Here is an 18,049-nt window from a genome sequence, read left to right on the forward strand (position 1 = left end):
CATGTGAAAGTTTGAACGGCTTGCGCATGGTTGATGAAAACACACAGAGTGGAATAAGAAAAAAAACTCAGCAATAACAGAAAAAGAAGACCGTCTTCGCGAGTCTCGTCTCAGATTTTTGCCAGATTATAGTAAACTTAACAGATTTTTGTAGTCGGTTGAAAATCGTTGGTGCAGTTCTTAATTCTACCATGGATTCAGTAGATTATATTTACTACAAAATTTGTTTGCGTGTAAAAAAGGAGTTCAACCGTTGATTTGAAAATCCAATGAGACAGTTATGCTTTTATGGATCAGTATTCTGGTTGCCCACTGCTAAATCTATGGCAAAGTACTTCGAATTCGAAGAAAAAAAATCATAAACATGTCACTACTTGATCGAAGCAAGCCAAAAATTAGTTCGGTTGTGGATACACGTTTTTCTTCGTTCTGTGGCGTAAAATTTGTGATTTTGTGAAATAATTTGTTAAATATCGCTCCCAAATAATTGTAATCTAACACGATGAGTCAATCACCGCAGGTAGGCTCCAATGAATAAAACTATTCAGGGCTTTGTATTTTATGTATTACCCTGCCATTTTCCCCACCAGCACGAACAGCACCACTCTTCGCAGGAGCCGGACGAAGATGAAAGCGACACGATGGATGATTTTTGCTCGGACCAGTGTTCCTCCGGCGACGATGAGTACGATTCGGACGACAGCGAAATGTGCCAGGATATCGTCAATGACGTGCGCGATTTGGCAAAGCGGGAAAAGATCGAAGTGCTGATCGAGGTGATCAAAAGCCGGACCGAGCAGCTTCGCCTCCACCGGCAGCTGGAAGTTTACCAGTACGCGATGGACGTCTTGGGTGGCGAAAAAATGAAACTCCAGCTGGACCTGGCGCTTACCACCAAGATGCTGGTGGTGCTGAAGGAAGCGTGAGTGGCTCTAAAATGTATCCCATTTTTTAAGGCATTAGGGTCTTCTGTAAGGGGGAGTAGGCTCAAGCGTTACGACTCATACAAAAATTAAAAATTTTCCATACAAAAAGCGTTACGAAGGGAGGGGGCTGTCAATTTAAAGAGACGGATAGTTACATACCCGTCTGATCGAGGATCTTTTCGGATAGGAAAATATCTAGACTTCCGAGCACATGCATTGTGCTTTGTAGTCGAGAAGCTTAACCTCGAGGCCATATCACATATGTAATTGCTTGGCATCAAATGCGAATGTTGTTTGAAACACGACTGCGTTGATGACATTTGATAGCTGTTTTCTTCAATCATCATCCATCATTGAAAAAGCAAAGCTACTATGTTCAATTTTGTAGCATGTCAGCAATTGCGCCATTTGGCAGCAGCTCTAAATGCAGGGGAATGAGGAATGTCGTATTTCCGACGATTTTTTACAATTTATCTGTAATTCGGATACAAAAATGATGTACTACAATAATGTTCAGAAATAACAAAGGAATGATACTACGGTTTAACTTTTATGATTAGGCATGAGGTTAAGAATCTTGTAGAACAAAAACTGTAGAGAAATGTATGTTTTACAGGTACTTTGATGAACAGAAATCAATTTTATGAGGTCAAAACCATCTCTAATCGGCATACAGTGTTCTCAGAAGTTGTAAAGTACTAATAATACGTTCAACTAGTGGTATTTATTTTGATTTTCGTTTTTCCAAATTCTCGTTAGAATTTTTTGAATGTAAAAAATAGCCAAAAAACACAAATTCGACTTGAGGCACCTCCTAATCTTCTCCAAATTGGATGAAAATTTGACTGGTAGTTTGTTTTAGTATTGCAACTAGGACTAGGGGGTGACTGGTTGAATCCCAGACATTTTGTTTTTTGTGAAACTGTCTAATAAACACAGTAGAAGACTGGATGATAACGAAGACCAACTATGATGTGGTTAAACCAAACCGCAATACGTGGGAATCTGGTGGGCCAAGTTTACGTCCAGGGTCTGTTGTATTTTACACCGATGGGTCCAAGATGGGCGAAAATACCGGGGCTGGAGTTTTTGGTCCCGGTATTAGTAAGTCTATAGCTATGGGATGCAGCCCCACTGTATTTCAGGCTGAAATTCAAGCAATTTTATTTTATATCCTGTAAATAAAGAATAAAATAATATGTTAACCAGTCCACAGTCCGGGAAGTCTCTTCTCGGTGTATCATTCAAAGATGTTTCTTCGTTGCGCGCTCGACTGAATCGAGCCCTTGAGCCTGTCGACGTAACTTCGCATGCCATTTCCACTATCTCACTCATAAAATCATTCAATGTCTTCAGTGAAGCTGGAGAATTCTGGCGCTTGTATTGGGCCCACTGCATTTTCATTTTAGAATGCACAAATGTTTGTCTCAAAAGGAATTACAGGTTTGCTAAGATCTGTATTTTCTCGGACAGTCAAGCAGCATTAAATGCGCTAAAGGCATTTACATGTCAATCGAAGTTAGTGTGGGAATGTATTCTCTCTTTGAAGCAATTGGCCAGTAGGAACGAAGTAACGTTGTACTGGGTTCCCGGCCATTGTGGTATTGAAGGGAATGAAATCGCCGACAATCTAGCAAGACAGGGTGCAGCTTCGAGCTTCGTCGGCCCTGAACCATTTTGTGGAGTTCCTGAGAGTACTCTTAGGATGAAACTAAGAACTTGGGAAATGTCCATGGTAGAAACTAATTTGAATGCCACGGATACAGCAAAGCAAGCGAAAAGATTTTGTTCTGGCAACACGGATGGCACTCGTCAGCGCGGGGTGCAGAATCCTACTCGTCGCACAGAAGACTGCGAAGCCAACAATGAATTGCCATAGTACAATAGCTGTTGTTAAAAGCCACGATGTGCTAGCGTGAAAAACCTTAAGTTAGATACAAATAACTATTTTTCTAATCAGTTAATCTAATTAAGTGAATTTGATCCATTTAAATTTGTTTAGTACAAAGAGTGGAGCTTATGTGAATTGGATTCTCAGCTTTTCTGTGTAACAGGTAAAGATAAGGCTCACATATGCTAACAGGCTATATCTCATTTCTAATTATGCCATTCTAATATGTAGAGTTCATTCAGCGTCTCGTTAAGAGTACCACCGAGCGCATAAAATTCATGCTACTAGGTATGTTAGAACCTTGATTCGTTGAATTATAGTTATAATTAGTTACCGGTACTCTCAGGCGGCGGCAACAAGCACTTTCAGCCCCAACTTCCCGAAGAGAAACGCAGTGGTATAGGCAAGACTAAATGTACATGATGTTACATGACTTTTTCAACAGCAATTATAATAAAATTATATTTTTAGCTTTGAGCTGCACACATAAACTGCTGCTAGAAGACCCTTCGCCTATCCGAACAATCTCAAAGATTTAACACCAGGATGCGAGCTGCCCATGAATGCGGGGCCTGCGATGCGCCGAACTCCGCTGACGTAGGTATGGTGGCATGCGACGGATGTGGTGTTTGGTACCACTATGCTTGTGCCAAAGTGTCGCCGGGAGTCCAACACCGATCGTGGAGATGCAGTAAGTGCCCACCCGAACCGATTCCGGGGACCACCGGAGCAAAGAAGAAAACAAGTAAAAAACAGCCGGCGAGCTTGACTGTCCTCGTTGCACCGAGTGAGATACAGAAGTCGAGCGATGCCAGCCAGAGAAAGACCTCGGAGAAGTCGAAGAACTCCGACAAATCCAAGACCTTGGTTGTTCCCATTCTTGCGGAGGGTGACAATACTACTCCGAAGAAACACCCTGAGATTCCTGCGGTGGACAAATCGGCCCATGGGGAGATGCGATCTTCCAAATCCAGCACTTCGACCGCCAGAGCTCGAGCGCAATTAGCATTGCAGCGATTGGAAGACGAGCGACGATTGGAGGAGCAGAAGTTGAAGGAAGAGCGAGCGCGATTGGAAGAAGAACGAATTCGTCTAGAGAAGGAGAGGCAGTTAAAGGAGCAGGAGCATGCGATCAAGGCCAAGGAGTTAGCGATGCAGGAGAAATACCTGCGAGACAAATTTGAGCTGGAGGAACGAATAGCGGACGACGGAAGCAGCAGTAAGTCCAGCGTACTAAGTCGAAAGGATAGAACTAGTGCTTGGCTGAAAAGTCAGCATGACCTGAGCAAGAGAGAAGACAACAGCGTCACACAGTATTCGGGGTGGCCTAATTTAGTAGCGGATTTGGCAGCATCGGATCGTTTTCAACGTAGTGTCGATTTGAAAGTCGATCAATGCGACTTAGAGCCGCGCCAAACCCCCGAAGTGGCTCCTAACTATCAAATCCTCGGCGATAATGTCCAGAATGAACCAGTCGGAAACCACTTTCGAAGTGCGCGTCATCCGGCTACCATTAACGCTGGTTTGTCGCAATCTTCATGTGAGGATCGTGCGGCAGTCGGTTTGAATCCACGTTCGCACGGGGCGGGGCCAAATAGCGACCAGATATTGGCCAGGCAAATCTGGCCGAAAAAGCTTCCCGTCTTTTCGGGCGACCCTGAGGAGTGGCCGATATTCGTCCATAGCTTCGAGACAGCGAATAATGCGTGCGGTTTTACGGACGTGGAAAATATTATCCGCTTGAGGGAGTGCTTGCGAGGTCCAGCGCGAGATGCCGTCGTTACGAAATTGATGTTTCCCCAGAGCGTGAATGCGATCATGGAAACGTTGCGGCGATTGTATGGTAGACCAGAGCTTTTAGTGAAGAATCTACTGGCTAAAGTTCACCGAATAGAGACTCCCAAACCGGAACGTTTGGAATCGTTAATAAACTTCGGTTTAACGGTTCAACAGTTGTGTGATCACCTAGAAGCCGCCAATTTGAGCGGCCATCTGTCAAACCCTACGTTACTTGGCGAGTTAGTGGAGAAACTACCAGCTTCAATAAAACTCGAGTGGGCGAGATTCAAGCGAGCGTATTCCGAACCCACCCTCAAACACTTTGGAGCGTTTATGGGAGAGCTAGTGTATGATGCCAGCGAAGTTACTTCTCCAATCCAGCCGAAGACCGCTGTTGTGAAAGCCGATAAGGACAAGCCGAAAGAGAAGGGACACGTCTATTCCCACGAAGATGCAGCTGAAGTACAGAACCGAGGAGAAGAACGGCGACCTTGTCCGATATGCGGTAAAACCGACCATCGTGTACGAAACTGTGAACGATTTCAGCAATTGGGTCTAGAAGGTCGTCTTAAAGCCGTCGATCGATGCAACTTGTGCGAAGTCTGTTTATTCGACCATGGTCAATGGAGATGCCGTTCGAGGATCCGATGCAACGTCGGAAACTGTCGCGATCGCCATCACCCACTGCTTCACCGTTCAGGGCACGGTCCAGCGCAAGAACAGCGTCAGCGTCAATTTCGTGCCTCGGAATGCAACACTCATGAGCGGCCACAGAGATCGGTTCTGTTCAGGATCATCCCGGTAACGTTGTTTAATGGGAACCGAAAATGCGAAACTTTCGCCTTTCTAGACGAAGGTTCATCTTTGACGCTCATCGAATCAAGTCTAGCACGGCAGCTTGGAGCAACTGGCGTTTCAGAACCGTTGGAGTTGAGATGGACGTCGAGCGTGAAGAGAAACGAGAACAGTTCGAAACGTGTCGATTTCGAAATTTCTGGAAAAGGACAGCCCCAGCGATACATATTGAAAAACGCGCACACTGTTGGAGAACTAAATCTCCCGAGTCAGAGCTTGACCATCAACGAACTATCCGAGAGATTTCCGCACCTTCGAAACCTCTCTGTTTCGTCATACACCGAGGCCGTGCCCAGGATTCTTCTAGGATTAGAAAATCTTAGTTTGTTCGCGCCGTTGGATTGTTGCATTGGCAGACCAGGAGAACCGATCGCAGTAAAATCGCTCCTAGGGTGGTCCGTGTATGGTCCGGATGGGAATGCACCACCTAAAAGCGGATTTGTAAATGTGCACGAGTGTAACTGTGATGCAGACAGAGAACTGAACGATCTAGTTCGGCAGCAGTTCATCCTGGAGGACAGTGTGATCGCAACGGTGCCCTCGCCTGAGTCGGTCGAAGAGAAACGCGCCCGCGAAATTTTAGCGAGCACCACTAAGTTTGTCGAAGGGAGATATGAAACCGCTCTGCTTTGGAAAGCTGACGAAATTGATCTACCTGATAGCCTCCCTATGGCGATGAAGCGGATGAAAAGTTTTGAAGCTCAATTAGCGAAGGATTCAAGTCTTCGAGAAAGCGTGAACCAGCAAATCGTCGACTACATACGGAAAGGCTACGTTCACAAGGCAACAGAAGAAGAGCTGAGAGAGATCAACAGAAGGCAAGTCTGGTACCTCCCGTTGGGCCTGGTTACGCATCCGAAGAAGCAGAAAAAGAGGCTCGTGTGGGACGGAAAGGCACAAGTAAATGGAATCTCCTTAAATTCTCAACTTCTAAAAGGTCCTGACTTGCTTGTGTCGCTTCCGTCAGTGATCTGCAAATTTCGTGAGAAGCGCGTAGGATTCGGAGGGGATATCCGCGAAATGTTTTTGCAGCTTCGGATGAGAACTGAGGACAAATTCTTCCAATGCTTCCTGTTTCGCTTTGACTCACGGCACCCTCCGGAAGTCTTTATTGCAGACGTAGCAATGTTCGGTGCCACATGCTCGCCATGCGTCGCGCAGCATGTACTACGAGAAAACGCCGATAAGTGGGCCGACGAATTTCCACTGGCTGCGGCGGCGATAAAAGATAAAACTTATATGGATGACTATTACGATAGCGCCGACACTCCAGAAGAAGCGTCAGAGTTGGCAACGCAAGTTAGAACCATCCACGCCCGTGGAGGGTTTGAAATGAGGAATTGGGTGAGCAACAGTGAGGAAGTGTTGGAAAAACTTGGGGAAAACTCGTCCATGGAACCTCGTTTCCTGCAGACAAGCCCGGAGGAAAAATGGGAACGAGTCTTGGGAATGTTGTGGCATCCGGAATCAGACACACTGACGTTTTCAACAGAACTTGGAGAACAGCTGATCCCCTACGTGTCTGGAAAACAGCGCCCGACAAAGCGAATTGCTCTCAAAATCATCATGAGCCTGTTTGACCCTTTAGGGCTTCTAGCACCGTATCTTATCCACGGGCGCACTTTAATCCAGGATCTGTGGAGAAGCGGTGTGCAATGGGATGAAAAAATGAGAGATGAGGAATACGAAAAATGGACGCGCTGGGTGGAGTTGCTGCCTAGCATAAGCGAGCTCAACATTCCACGATGCTATTTCGGCGAAGCATACCCTCCTTGCTATCAAACGTTGCAATGCCACGTTTTCACCGATGCTAGCGAGAGTGGGTACGGGTGTGCAGTGTATTTCCGCAGTGCTGATAATACTGGACGCTTGCAATGTTCGCTGATTATGGCAAAAAGTAAGGTCGCTCCTCTAAAGCATCTATCGATACCTCGGTTGGAATTGGAAGCGGCCGTACTTGGAGCAAGAATGTTAAACACCGTTTTGTCGAATCACTCTCTTCAACCTCGCAAGGTGTACCTATGGACAGATTCTTCGACTGTTCTCGCTTGGATCCATTCAGACCACAGGCGTTACAAACAATTTGTAGCCCATCGTATCGGGGAAATTCTCTCTCTGACGCAATCGGAATGCTGGCGATGGGTACCGTCTAAACACAACGTAGCTGACTGTTTAACGAAGTGGGTACGTGATACGGAGCCGGATTCGAACGGGAGGTGGTTCCGTGGTCCAGCGTTTTTGTACCTTTCTGAGGACCTGTGGCCACAGCAACGAACCAAGGTGAATCCTACTGAGGAATTGCGATCGACTTACCTGCTCACTCACATTTCGCTGCCCAGTCAACTGATAGACATCGGCAGATTTTCGAAGTGGAGTGTACTGTTGCGCACTGTGGCGTGCATTTATCGCTTTATCAGTAACTGCCGATTACGCCTAGCTGGACGACCAATAGAAACGATTCTTGCAACGCAAAACTTAGCCAAATTATCGAAGGGGCCAGTGACAGCGTGCGCTGTGCCATTGAAGCAGGAAGAGTTTCTACAAGCTGAAAGGTTTCTCTGGAGAATGGTGCAGGGAGAACACTACCCTGATGAAGTTCGAATACTGCTGAAGAATCGGGATCAGCCTATTGAGAAGTGGATAGCTATCGAGAGGACTAGCCCACTGTACGCATTTTCACCCTTTGCCGACGAATTTGGAATCATTCGGATGGAAGGAAGAACCGCCGATGCTGTACATGCTAATTTCGACGCAAAATATCCTATCATCCTTCCAAAAGATAGCGAAATCACACGACGTCTTCTAGATCACTACCATCGTCAATATGGTCATGCAAATAAAGAAACCGTCGTAAACGAAGTTCGTCAACGGTTTCAGATTTCACGTCTTCGGGCGGCTGTTGACAATGTTTTTCGTGACTGTCAATCTTGTAAAGTGAACAAATGCAAGCCTCTTCCTCCTCGAATGGCTCCGCTACCTGAGCAACGTCTGACCCCGTATGTTCGCCCTTTCAGCTACGTCGGCATAGATTACATGGGCCCACTGGAGGTAACTGTTGGTCGGCGCAAAGAGAAAAGATACGTCGCAGTATTTACGTGCATGGTTATTCGAGCTGTGCACTTAGAAGTCTCGTACGATTTGTCTAGTGAATCGTGCATCATGTCGATCCGGAGGTTCATACGCAGGCGCGGATCTCCAGTTCAAATCTTCTCCGACAACGGGACTAATTTTGTTGGTGCCAATCGAGAGCTCCAGAAGCAGATACAGCGAATCGATTTGGAGTGTGCCGGCACATTTACCGACGCTCGGACGAAATGGTCTTTCAACCCCCCATCCGCACCACACATGGGCGGAGTGTGGGAGCGCATGGTGCGTAGCGTTAAAGAGGCCATGGCTACGTTGGACGATGGGAGGAAACTTACCGACGAAATTCTGTGGACTACGTTGATAGAAGTGGAGGGAATGATCAATTCTCGACCACTTACCTACATGCCGCAAGAACCAGAAAATCCAGAAGCGTTAACGCCCAATCATTTTATTCTGGGGCATTCATCTGGTGCTCATGAACCGTTGGAACCACCGGTAGATCTGGGCCAGACTCTTCGAAGCAGTTTTATGCGCTCTCAACATTTAGCGAACATCGCTTGGGAGCGATGGTCTAAGGAATACTTTCCAGCCATCAACCGAAGAACGAAGTGGCTGGATGAAGCGAGGTCGTTGAAGGTCGGAGACGTAGTTTACATTACGGAAGGCAAAAGGAGGTCGTGGATTAAGGGCATCATAGATGAAGTCATTCCCGGTAAGGACGGTAGAGTGCGGCAAGCGATCGTACGTACGGCATCCGGTAAGTTGAAGCGGCCGGTAATTAAGTTGGCAGTAATGGAGCTGGGTGAATCTACGGTAGACCCTCCCCTCGATTCACGGGGCGGGGGATGTTCTGGCAACACGGATGGCACTCGTCAGCGCGGGGTGCAGAATCCTACTCGTCGCACAGAAGACTGCGAAGCCAACAATGAATTGCCATAGTACAATAGCTGTTGTTAAAAGCCACGATGTGCTAGCGTGAAAAACCTTAAGTTAGATACAAATAACTATTTTTCTAATCAGTTAATCTAATTAAGTGAATTTGATCCATTTAAATTTGTTTAGTACAAAGAGTGGAGCTTATGTGAATTGGATTCTCAGCTTTTCTGTGTAACAGGTAAAGATAAGGCTCACATATGCTAACAGGCTATATCTCATTTCTAATTATGCCATTCTAATATGTAGAGTTCATTCAGCGTCTCGTTAAGAGTACCACCGTGCGCATAAAATTCATGCTACTAGGTATGTTAGAACCTTGATTCGTTGAATTATAGTTATAATTAGTTACCGGTACTCTCAGGCGGCGGCAACAAGCACTTTCAGCCCCAACTTCCCGAAGAGAAACGCAGTGGTATAGGCAAGACTAAATGTACATGATGTTACATGACTTTTTCAACAGCAATTATAATAAAATTATATTTTTAGCTTTGAGCTGCACACATAAACTGCTGCTAGAAGACCCTTCGCCTATCCGAACAGATTTATTAGACCCAGTCTGTCAAAAACCCGGGCCATATTAAATCTTAATAAAAAGAATACCAGGGTAATAACCGGTCTGATGACTGGTCACTGCCCGAGCAGGTATTACCTTTACAAGATTGGAAAAATCCAATTCTCAGAATGTCGATTTTGTTTGAACGAAAACGAAACCGCTGAACACTTGCTTTGCAGTTGTGGAGCATTGTTCAATCAAAGGTTGTCAATATTTGGAAAAGGGTTATTAGAGCCCTCCGAAGTTTGGCAATGCAATCCAAACAGGGTAATAAACTTTATAAAACGAGTTGAGCCTAGTTGGGATAACGTGCTCCATCAACCATTGTCCACCACATCTCAATTGTGAGAGGATATTTGATGAGCACAAAATTAAATATGGGTCATACCACAATATTCCTAATTATTGGACGCAGTGGGTAAAAGGCTCTACAGACAAGGAAAAAAAAAGCCTGGTATTGACTGCCAGGAGACGTCTCCTGTGGCCAAGCTCATCACTATCCGTACGGTCCTCGCTGTCGGCGTCCAACGGCGCTGTTGCTTCCACCAGATGGATGGATGGCATTTCTTCATGGCGATTTGTGCGAGGGAATTTTTATAGAGGTTCCTGACGGCGTCAGGAATGGTTTGCCGATTTGACGCTGGCACTGAAGTCGAACGAGTGAGCTAAGCCGCTTGTAAATCTGTTAGTGGCTATTAGGGCTCATTCATTTATTTCATTACGCTGAAAATGGCAATTTTTGACACCCACCCACTCCTTCGTAACGCTTTTTATATGAATATTCTCCAAATTTTGTATGAACCGTAACATCGTGAGGACACCCACCCACCCCCTTCAGCGTTATGAAATTTGTGAATAAACCCTTAAATTCAGTTGTTCGCCAATGCCGTACCAATACTTACCGAAGCTGAAGCTATTTGGCTGACAGGACTCTTGAGCGACCTCGGATTGAAGACAGTAAAACCCGTTCCGATTTTCGAGAACAACAGAGGATGCATTGGGAAGGCCAAAAATCTCGAAAGCAAACGGGCCAACCATAAAACACCACTTGTGCGAGACCATATTGGAGACCTTACAGTGGAACCTATTCCAACTTTGGATTAGATAGCGGATATTTTTATTAAAGCCCTGAGCCCTGAGGAAGAAACTAGAGAAACTAGAAGCAGACGATTGAGAGGGGGTGAAAAAGAATTAGGCTATGACTTTTTAAATCGATCGAATCTCCTTGTCGAGTGAAAATTTTTGAATTCAGTTTGTGCCAACTACGTGACGTGAACGATCACTTTTAACCTTTACGTTACCGGCCTCCGACAAGGCATTTCCAAATAACTGCCGTTTCGGCCATTCCCATTCGATTTTTTTGAAACCACGTCAGTTTACTTTAAAAAGGTTTCTGTTATTTGTCATAAATGGAGAATGCTGAATTCGGAACCATGCCGGAGATATTCCGGATTGTACTGGGGTCACGAGGGTGACAAATTTGGCAAATGTGATTATTATTTTATTTATTGCAGTTACAACACTGAAAAGTTTAAGTTAAATATAAGATAATGGTCGATTGTCATTATTTCAACATAATTCGAATAAGTGAACCGTTCCGGAACATGGTAGCCGGTTCCACGGGGGCCTCTTTGGGGACATTTCCGTTTTATGTCCAAAACATACCGTGCGACGGCTCAACCTTCTTGAATTCAAAAGAACATGTCAATAAAGGAAGAATAAACTAAATATTCATAGAATTGGCCACTCCAGAGCCCCTGACACAGGTTGCGCGTCAGGTGCTGTGGAGTGGCCATATCTATGGATATTTAGTTTATTCTTCCTTTAATGACATGTTCATTCAATTCAAGAAGATTGAGACGTCACACGGTATGTTTTGGACATAAAAAGGAAATGTCCCCAAAGAGACCCTCGTGGAACCTGTGCCAGAAGATCTGGAGTGGCCACATCTGTTTCTACCGGGGTATTTCTTCTTTTATTGACACGTTCTCCCGAATTCAGGAAGATTGAGATGTCGCACGGTATGTTTTGGACATAAAACGAAAATGTCCCCAAAGAGGCCCTGGCGGAACCGGCTACGATTTTCCGGAACGATCTGCTTATTCAAATTATGTTGATATAATGACAACCGACCATTATCTCACGTTTTACATTAAAACTTCAGTGTTGTATCAGAAAAAAATAAAATAAAATAAACACATTTCCCGAATTTGGCACCCTCGTGACCCCAGTACAACCCGGAATATCTCCGGCATGGTTCTAAATACAGAATTGTCCATTTATGACAAATAACTGAAACCTTTTTAAAGTGAATTGAGTAGAGATGTACCGAATAGCACGATTCGGCCTTTGGCCGAATACCGAATAGTTGAAATATTATTATTCGGCCAAACGATTATTCGGCCGAAAAATTACTTAATATTTGGTCAAATAAAACCTAAATATTCGGCCGAATAACACCCGTATGTGCAGTTTTTTTTAAGTAAAGAAAGCTGAAGAATTAAACGAAGTTTAAAAAGAAATGAATGATCGTCTTCTTGAGCTTTTGAAACCGTTTGCAGAAATCATAAGTTCTGAGGATTTCTGTATTTCTGAAGCGATTGACCAGAAAGTAAAATTTTCAGCACATACGGTTGTCTGATTCTCTAGATTTGTGCTCTTAAAAAGGCCGGATTTGCTTCGATGCATCTATACTGCCCATACTCGCATAAGAGTCCCATATGAATTTTCACTACTTTTGAGTTAGCTTCACAAATGATGTTTATTTTAGTGTACTTTATTAAATCATACTCAAATTTGTGTCTTTGTACGGACAAAATGCGGAAAGAATACCAAACTATGTGCGTTCCATATTGAAAGTACCCGCATAACAGTCCCATTCAATAATTGCGGGGAAATTGAAGGGAACCTGTTCCTATTATAGTTTATGTTGTCTGTCACTGTGATTTTTATTTCATTAAAAAGATAATAATACAAATTGCAGTGTTTAAAACCATGTTTATTTACGTGAAATTCTTATTCTTGCTCGACATGAAAGTTTTCCCATCTATTGCAATAAGTGGTAGAACCACATCATGCAGTTTTTTCTTGCAAGCTTCTAAACAAAAATTAGCAAAACAACTTACCCTGAATCAATGTTACTATCAATGTGGCTATCACTAATAATGTTCTCTGGTTAATTGCCAACGAATTCTCCAACAGGCTCATATTTCAACAGTATGAAGATTGAGGGTTTTGAAACCAGCGCTCATCGCCACTGGCATTGTCGATAAGGTTTCCATAGTCAAAGTTAACCTAAGTATTTGCAAATCGTAAATTGCGACATCTAATGCAAAGGAAATCAAATGATTTCGGGCATAGCAAGATCATACACATATAGAGAATCGCCAACAGTTTTGCCGTCATCAGGGTAATCAGTTCTTACTCAGTTTTTACCTATAGTATGGTTCAAATCCAACATTTTCGTGATGCAGGAACTGTAAAATCAAATCCTTGAACATCTTCAAAACTATCACTTTCACCATTATATAGTTTGATAACTTCAAAGGCCATTTGAATTTGAAAGATGCGAGTGTGTGTTTGGCAAGTGAAATACTCGGATAACGATTCCCACTGGCTGTATCTTCTCGACATGCTGAATTTCCTAATGGGACTGTATTGCGAGTATGGGCAGTATACCTTGAAAACAAATTTGCAAACGCTTCTAACTAGCCAAGCGGTACGTTACAGCTCCTGCAAGATGAGATACAATTTGATTCGCAGAAAATGGTAACGCCATAGAACAGAGAAATTCTCACTTTTTCAATATTTGACATCAAAGTCTATTCTCAGAGCTGCCAGATGATTTGATAAGAAACCTGTATCCACCAGGTTAGAAAATCTGTGTCCCATACAAAAAAAATCTGTGTCCGTGGTCGAGTCAAGCGTGACAAGCCTTACAAAATTTTCGTAGCACTCATACAAAAGTGTGAGGATTGACTTCGAATCATCTTCACCTCAAGTCAGAGATTACTAGAGGATTTGACTTAAACTCACCTTCTGAATTTTACTTAAATTCTGAACGTTAATTTTGTAGGAAATCAGTGGAGGCATCGCTGGAGAAATTACTGCTTTGATTCAAAAAGATGACTCAAACGAAAATCTTTGACGAATTGTAGCGATAGAAAAATCGCTTAATAAACTCGTGCAAGGCTCAGGATTTTCTTGAGAAGTTTGTGAAAGAATCTTTTGAGGAAATCCTGAAAAAATCATGTTGGAAATTCTGGAGTAATTTTGTGAATAACCCTCGAGATTCTGGAGTAATTTTTTGAATTACCCTCGAGATCGCGCACGGGAGGGACATTTTAAGAACCTTAGTAAAATAATAATAAATTCGTGAAAAAATCTTCGGAGTAATACCTAGTTTTGACCAATACCATTTGCCCAGTTTTCAAGAAAATTCCTGGAAAAAAATCTCGAAAAAATCATACAGTAATATAAGTAATAATACTTGTCGTAATGGTCGTAATGTCAAGAAGAATACTTTCCAAACAAAATAGTAATATCCATAGAGAAATGTCTGACTGGTTTCTCTGATTAAAAATCTTATGAATACTTTTTATCTCCTGATACCTGTTTCGATTATTGTTGTCTCCTTGGTTGGTTCCTTTATGGTCTCTGTTTTATTTATGTTTGGTCAATTTTTGAACCATTTTACAAGTATGAGGTCTCTAAACTTCCTATTTTCAAGACACTCAACCACTTCTAGCCCTGGTAGCGATGAACGCGCAGCTATTCAGCTAGACCATGAGAAAAAGTGTCATTGGTTTGAATCTCGCTGGTCGAGGATCTTTTTGTGTTGAGAAATGTTAAGTATTTAACAGTTGAGATTTAACAGAGGAAAGATTACATTCGAGCTAGCCTCAAATGCAGGACTGGTAGCAAGTCTCTTTCAAGAGTGTGTATAGACTCTATTTTAAATGAAAGGACCGTAAAGTCTCTTTTATCTTCAAAATGATCATATTCCCCCCCTTTTCAGTGTAGTTTGTTTGAGACTCCAAAGATTCGCACGATTTCTTGAAGAAAAGCTCTATAACTTCTCCAGTAATTCTTTAACTGGTTCCGTCATTTCGAATTTCTCTAGAATTTCATCAACGGATTACGCCTGCAGATCTCTCTAGTAATTTCTCAAGTAAATAATAATTGTGATAAAAATTCCTCAAGTGCCCATTTGCGCAAATTTTGCGGACATCTACTACTCTTAAGGCGTAGTATGGATCTTTACGTTCCCCTGAATTGGTATGCACCTTTTAGTAAAAAAGGTGTCTAATCAATAGTCATAGTACCCAATAAAGGTTTCATTTTTACATGTTTATACTAATAAGATTAATTGCAGTTTAACAGAACAGCGCAAACAAGATGAGAAAGTTCTTGCTCGTATCAACATGACATCGGATTTCATTGGCGATTTGGACATGAAACGGGTTCAGCTAATTAAGGAAATCCGTCATTTGACCGGCCAGTTTGCTGAACATAAATCCAAAGCAGAAGAGACGGGTGGGTAATACCTCAAATAGCGTAAAGTTGTTCGACATACGGTCAGTTGGCATACAGTCAAGTCCACTTGGCATAACATGAGTACAGCTTATTTAAACAGTCGAAGTCATGCTGAAGTCCTCGTTATGCCAAATGGCCTATATTATGTGTTTAATATCGTTGAGTCATAAGACTATTTGAATGCTATTTGAAATTTCACTGGTCTTTTTTTCAGTCAACGAACGCGTACAGCATGAAATCAATCGGTCGCGTCAGTTGCAAGATCAGTTGGATGCAGTGTATGTAACCAACAATGAGATGAAACAGCAATTGACCGAAGTGGAAGAAGCTCGTCAAACGTTAGCTTCTACTCTTTCGGAGCGTCTGAATGAGATGGCTAAGCTAACCGACGAACTGCAGGAAGCTCGTAATCGTATTGAGTTGGAAATGCAAACAAAGGCAAAACTTACCGAAAACGTTGAAATGTTTCTAACGGAGAAAACTCAACTTGCTACAGAAGTTATTGCGATGGAAAATCGGTTCGTCGAACTGGAGCAAGCTAACGAAGCAAAACTGGCACAGATGGAACAAACTGCAAACTCTCGACTGTTGGAACAGGAACAACTAAAAGATGCAAAACTAGCCGAGCTAGAACAAGCGTGGAAGAGCACATATGAAGAGGAAATGAAAAAAGTCAATGCCAAGTTAACAGAAGCAAATGTCCGAACCGATGAAATTGAGAAACAGAATACGACATTACAAATAACAATCGAGAAACTGCGTGCGGATCTCGAGTCTTGCGTTAAGCAACTAGAAGAAGAGAAAGATCGTGCAAAACAATTTGAATCGGAAATTGGCGGTTTGAAAACTTTGCTGGAAGACCGGAACAATGAAATCAGCTTGCTCAATGGTAAGTTAAACGGAGAACAACAACGGGTCAACGAAGAAATGGAGAAAATCGAAGATATCAATAATAGGCTTAATAATCTTCAAGTGGATACCGACAAGAAAGTAAGCGATCTTGAAAATCAACTCAAGGAAGCTCAAAAGGAAGCCGCTGAGTTTAAAACGAAAAACGAACAACTTGAAATTGATATGAGGAACCAAGTTGCGAAAATCAGCGTGATGGAATCGACAATTTCGGAGAAAGACAAGGAACAAATAGCCTTGCAGGAAAAGCTAGCTGCAGCGGAAAAGTCCGAAAACGAACTCGAGCAACTGCGCAGTCGATTCGTCGAACAAAAATCCATGATTCAATCTCTAGAAGAGCAACTGAAAGCAAAATTACAGGAAGACATTCGGACAAACGTCGAAAACTTCAACAATCAATCCACCGCTCAAATCACTTCCACGCCGATTCGACAGTCCAATCTTCCCGACAGAATGGACGCGCCAATGTCCAAGAGAATGCGCATGGTTGACAGCGATGTGATGAGTGTCCAATCCAGCGTTTCGAACTACGCCAGCTTCCAGGGCAATGTGGATAGAAAACGTGACACGAACCGGTTCTTCAACCGCAGGTCACCCGTTCAGGCAAAGAAAAAGTCCGAATCGAGATCCTTCTTCGCCCGATCTGCGAAGCAGAACATCGATGACGAGTTGATTAGCTTGGCTGTAAGTTGCTCAAGAGTTTTTACAAAGGTTTCAATGTAAGAGTTTTTTTTTCTTTTTCAGAGTACCATAAATTTGGACGAAGAGCCGTTGGAGACTGCCAATTTGAGTATGAGCGACTCGCCAGTCCCACTTGTGAAACCGTTCTTCCGCAGGCAATCGGATAAAAAGTAATCCTCTATTGCTGGTGAAGAACGTTTTTGGACATTCTGAATTGTTTATAAGCGATAATCAATGAAATTGCAACATGACGAGAGAGAGAGAGAGAGAGAGAGAGAGAGAGAGAGAGAGAGAGAGAGAGTATTGTGATTAAAATGTATACATTAAATGTATATTTTTTGTGTTAACCATTACGAAGGTAATTATAATTGAAAAAATTGAATTTTGACATTAGCACATTTGTTTGAAGTAACAATAAATCGAATTATTTAGACTTAAGCATTAGCATATAACAACTTGTGATGCATAGAAGTCTCGGTAAAGAGCCATTGTTACAATAAACCATTTGTAAAGCAAATTATTCAAACAGCTTTTTGAACACATTCTTCATAGTATCGTAAAACGGGATGAATAAAAAAAAGTGGGAACCATCGAGTCAGGGAGGTATCGAGTTACAGAACACAAAACCAGTGCAATTGCTATCCAAGGGACTGAAATCTGGCTGACATCGAAAAGTTCGTTCGGCTCGAGAACTCTGGCTTCGAAATTAGAGAGTACCTCAAGGTGGCGTTAATTTTGCGTGGCATGCCGGATTTGTTCAATCCGCTGACTAGGGTGTTTTATGTATTTTGGACAGAGCGTTACGCGTATATAATTTGGCCACCTCCATTTGATTTTGCCGTAATTGGCCAAATTATATACGCGTAACGGTCTGTCCAAATTACTTTTATCACCCTA

General features: G+C 43.0%; 1 protein-coding gene across 1 annotated transcript; it reads left to right on the forward strand.

The window, feature by feature from the left end:
- The first annotated feature begins 349 nt into the window (after positions 1–349).
- Positions 350–17,669, forward strand: LOC5576703 (putative leucine-rich repeat-containing protein DDB_G0290503). Its single transcript, XM_021851547.1, has 5 exons — positions 350–520; positions 591–922; positions 15,402–15,562; positions 15,777–17,155; positions 17,216–17,669. The coding sequence occupies exons 1-5, from the start codon at positions 503–505 to the stop codon at positions 17,324–17,326; spliced, it is 2,001 nt and encodes a 666-aa protein (XP_021707239.1). The 5' UTR covers positions 350–502; the 3' UTR covers positions 17,327–17,669.
- Positions 17,670–18,049: the final 380 nt, after the last annotated feature.

The sequence above is a fragment of the Aedes aegypti genome, chromosome 3 (genome assembly GCF_002204515.2).
Source record: "Aedes aegypti strain LVP_AGWG chromosome 3, AaegL5.0 Primary Assembly, whole genome shotgun sequence".
NCBI classification, from domain to species: Eukaryota; Metazoa; Arthropoda; class Insecta; order Diptera; family Culicidae; genus Aedes; species Aedes aegypti.

What these genes read in the sequence shown, in the direction of transcription:
- LOC5576703 (XM_021851547.1), top strand. An exon ending in CTGGTGGTGCTGAAGGAAGC is followed by an intron (nt 923 to 15,401) that starts GTGAGTGGCTCT and finishes GATTAATTGCAG; the next exon opens with TTTAACAGAACAGCGCAAAC. An exon ending in ATCCAAAGCAGAAGAGACGG is followed by an intron (nt 15,563 to 15,776) that starts GTGGGTAATACC and finishes TCTTTTTTTCAG; the next exon opens with TCAACGAACGCGTACAGCAT.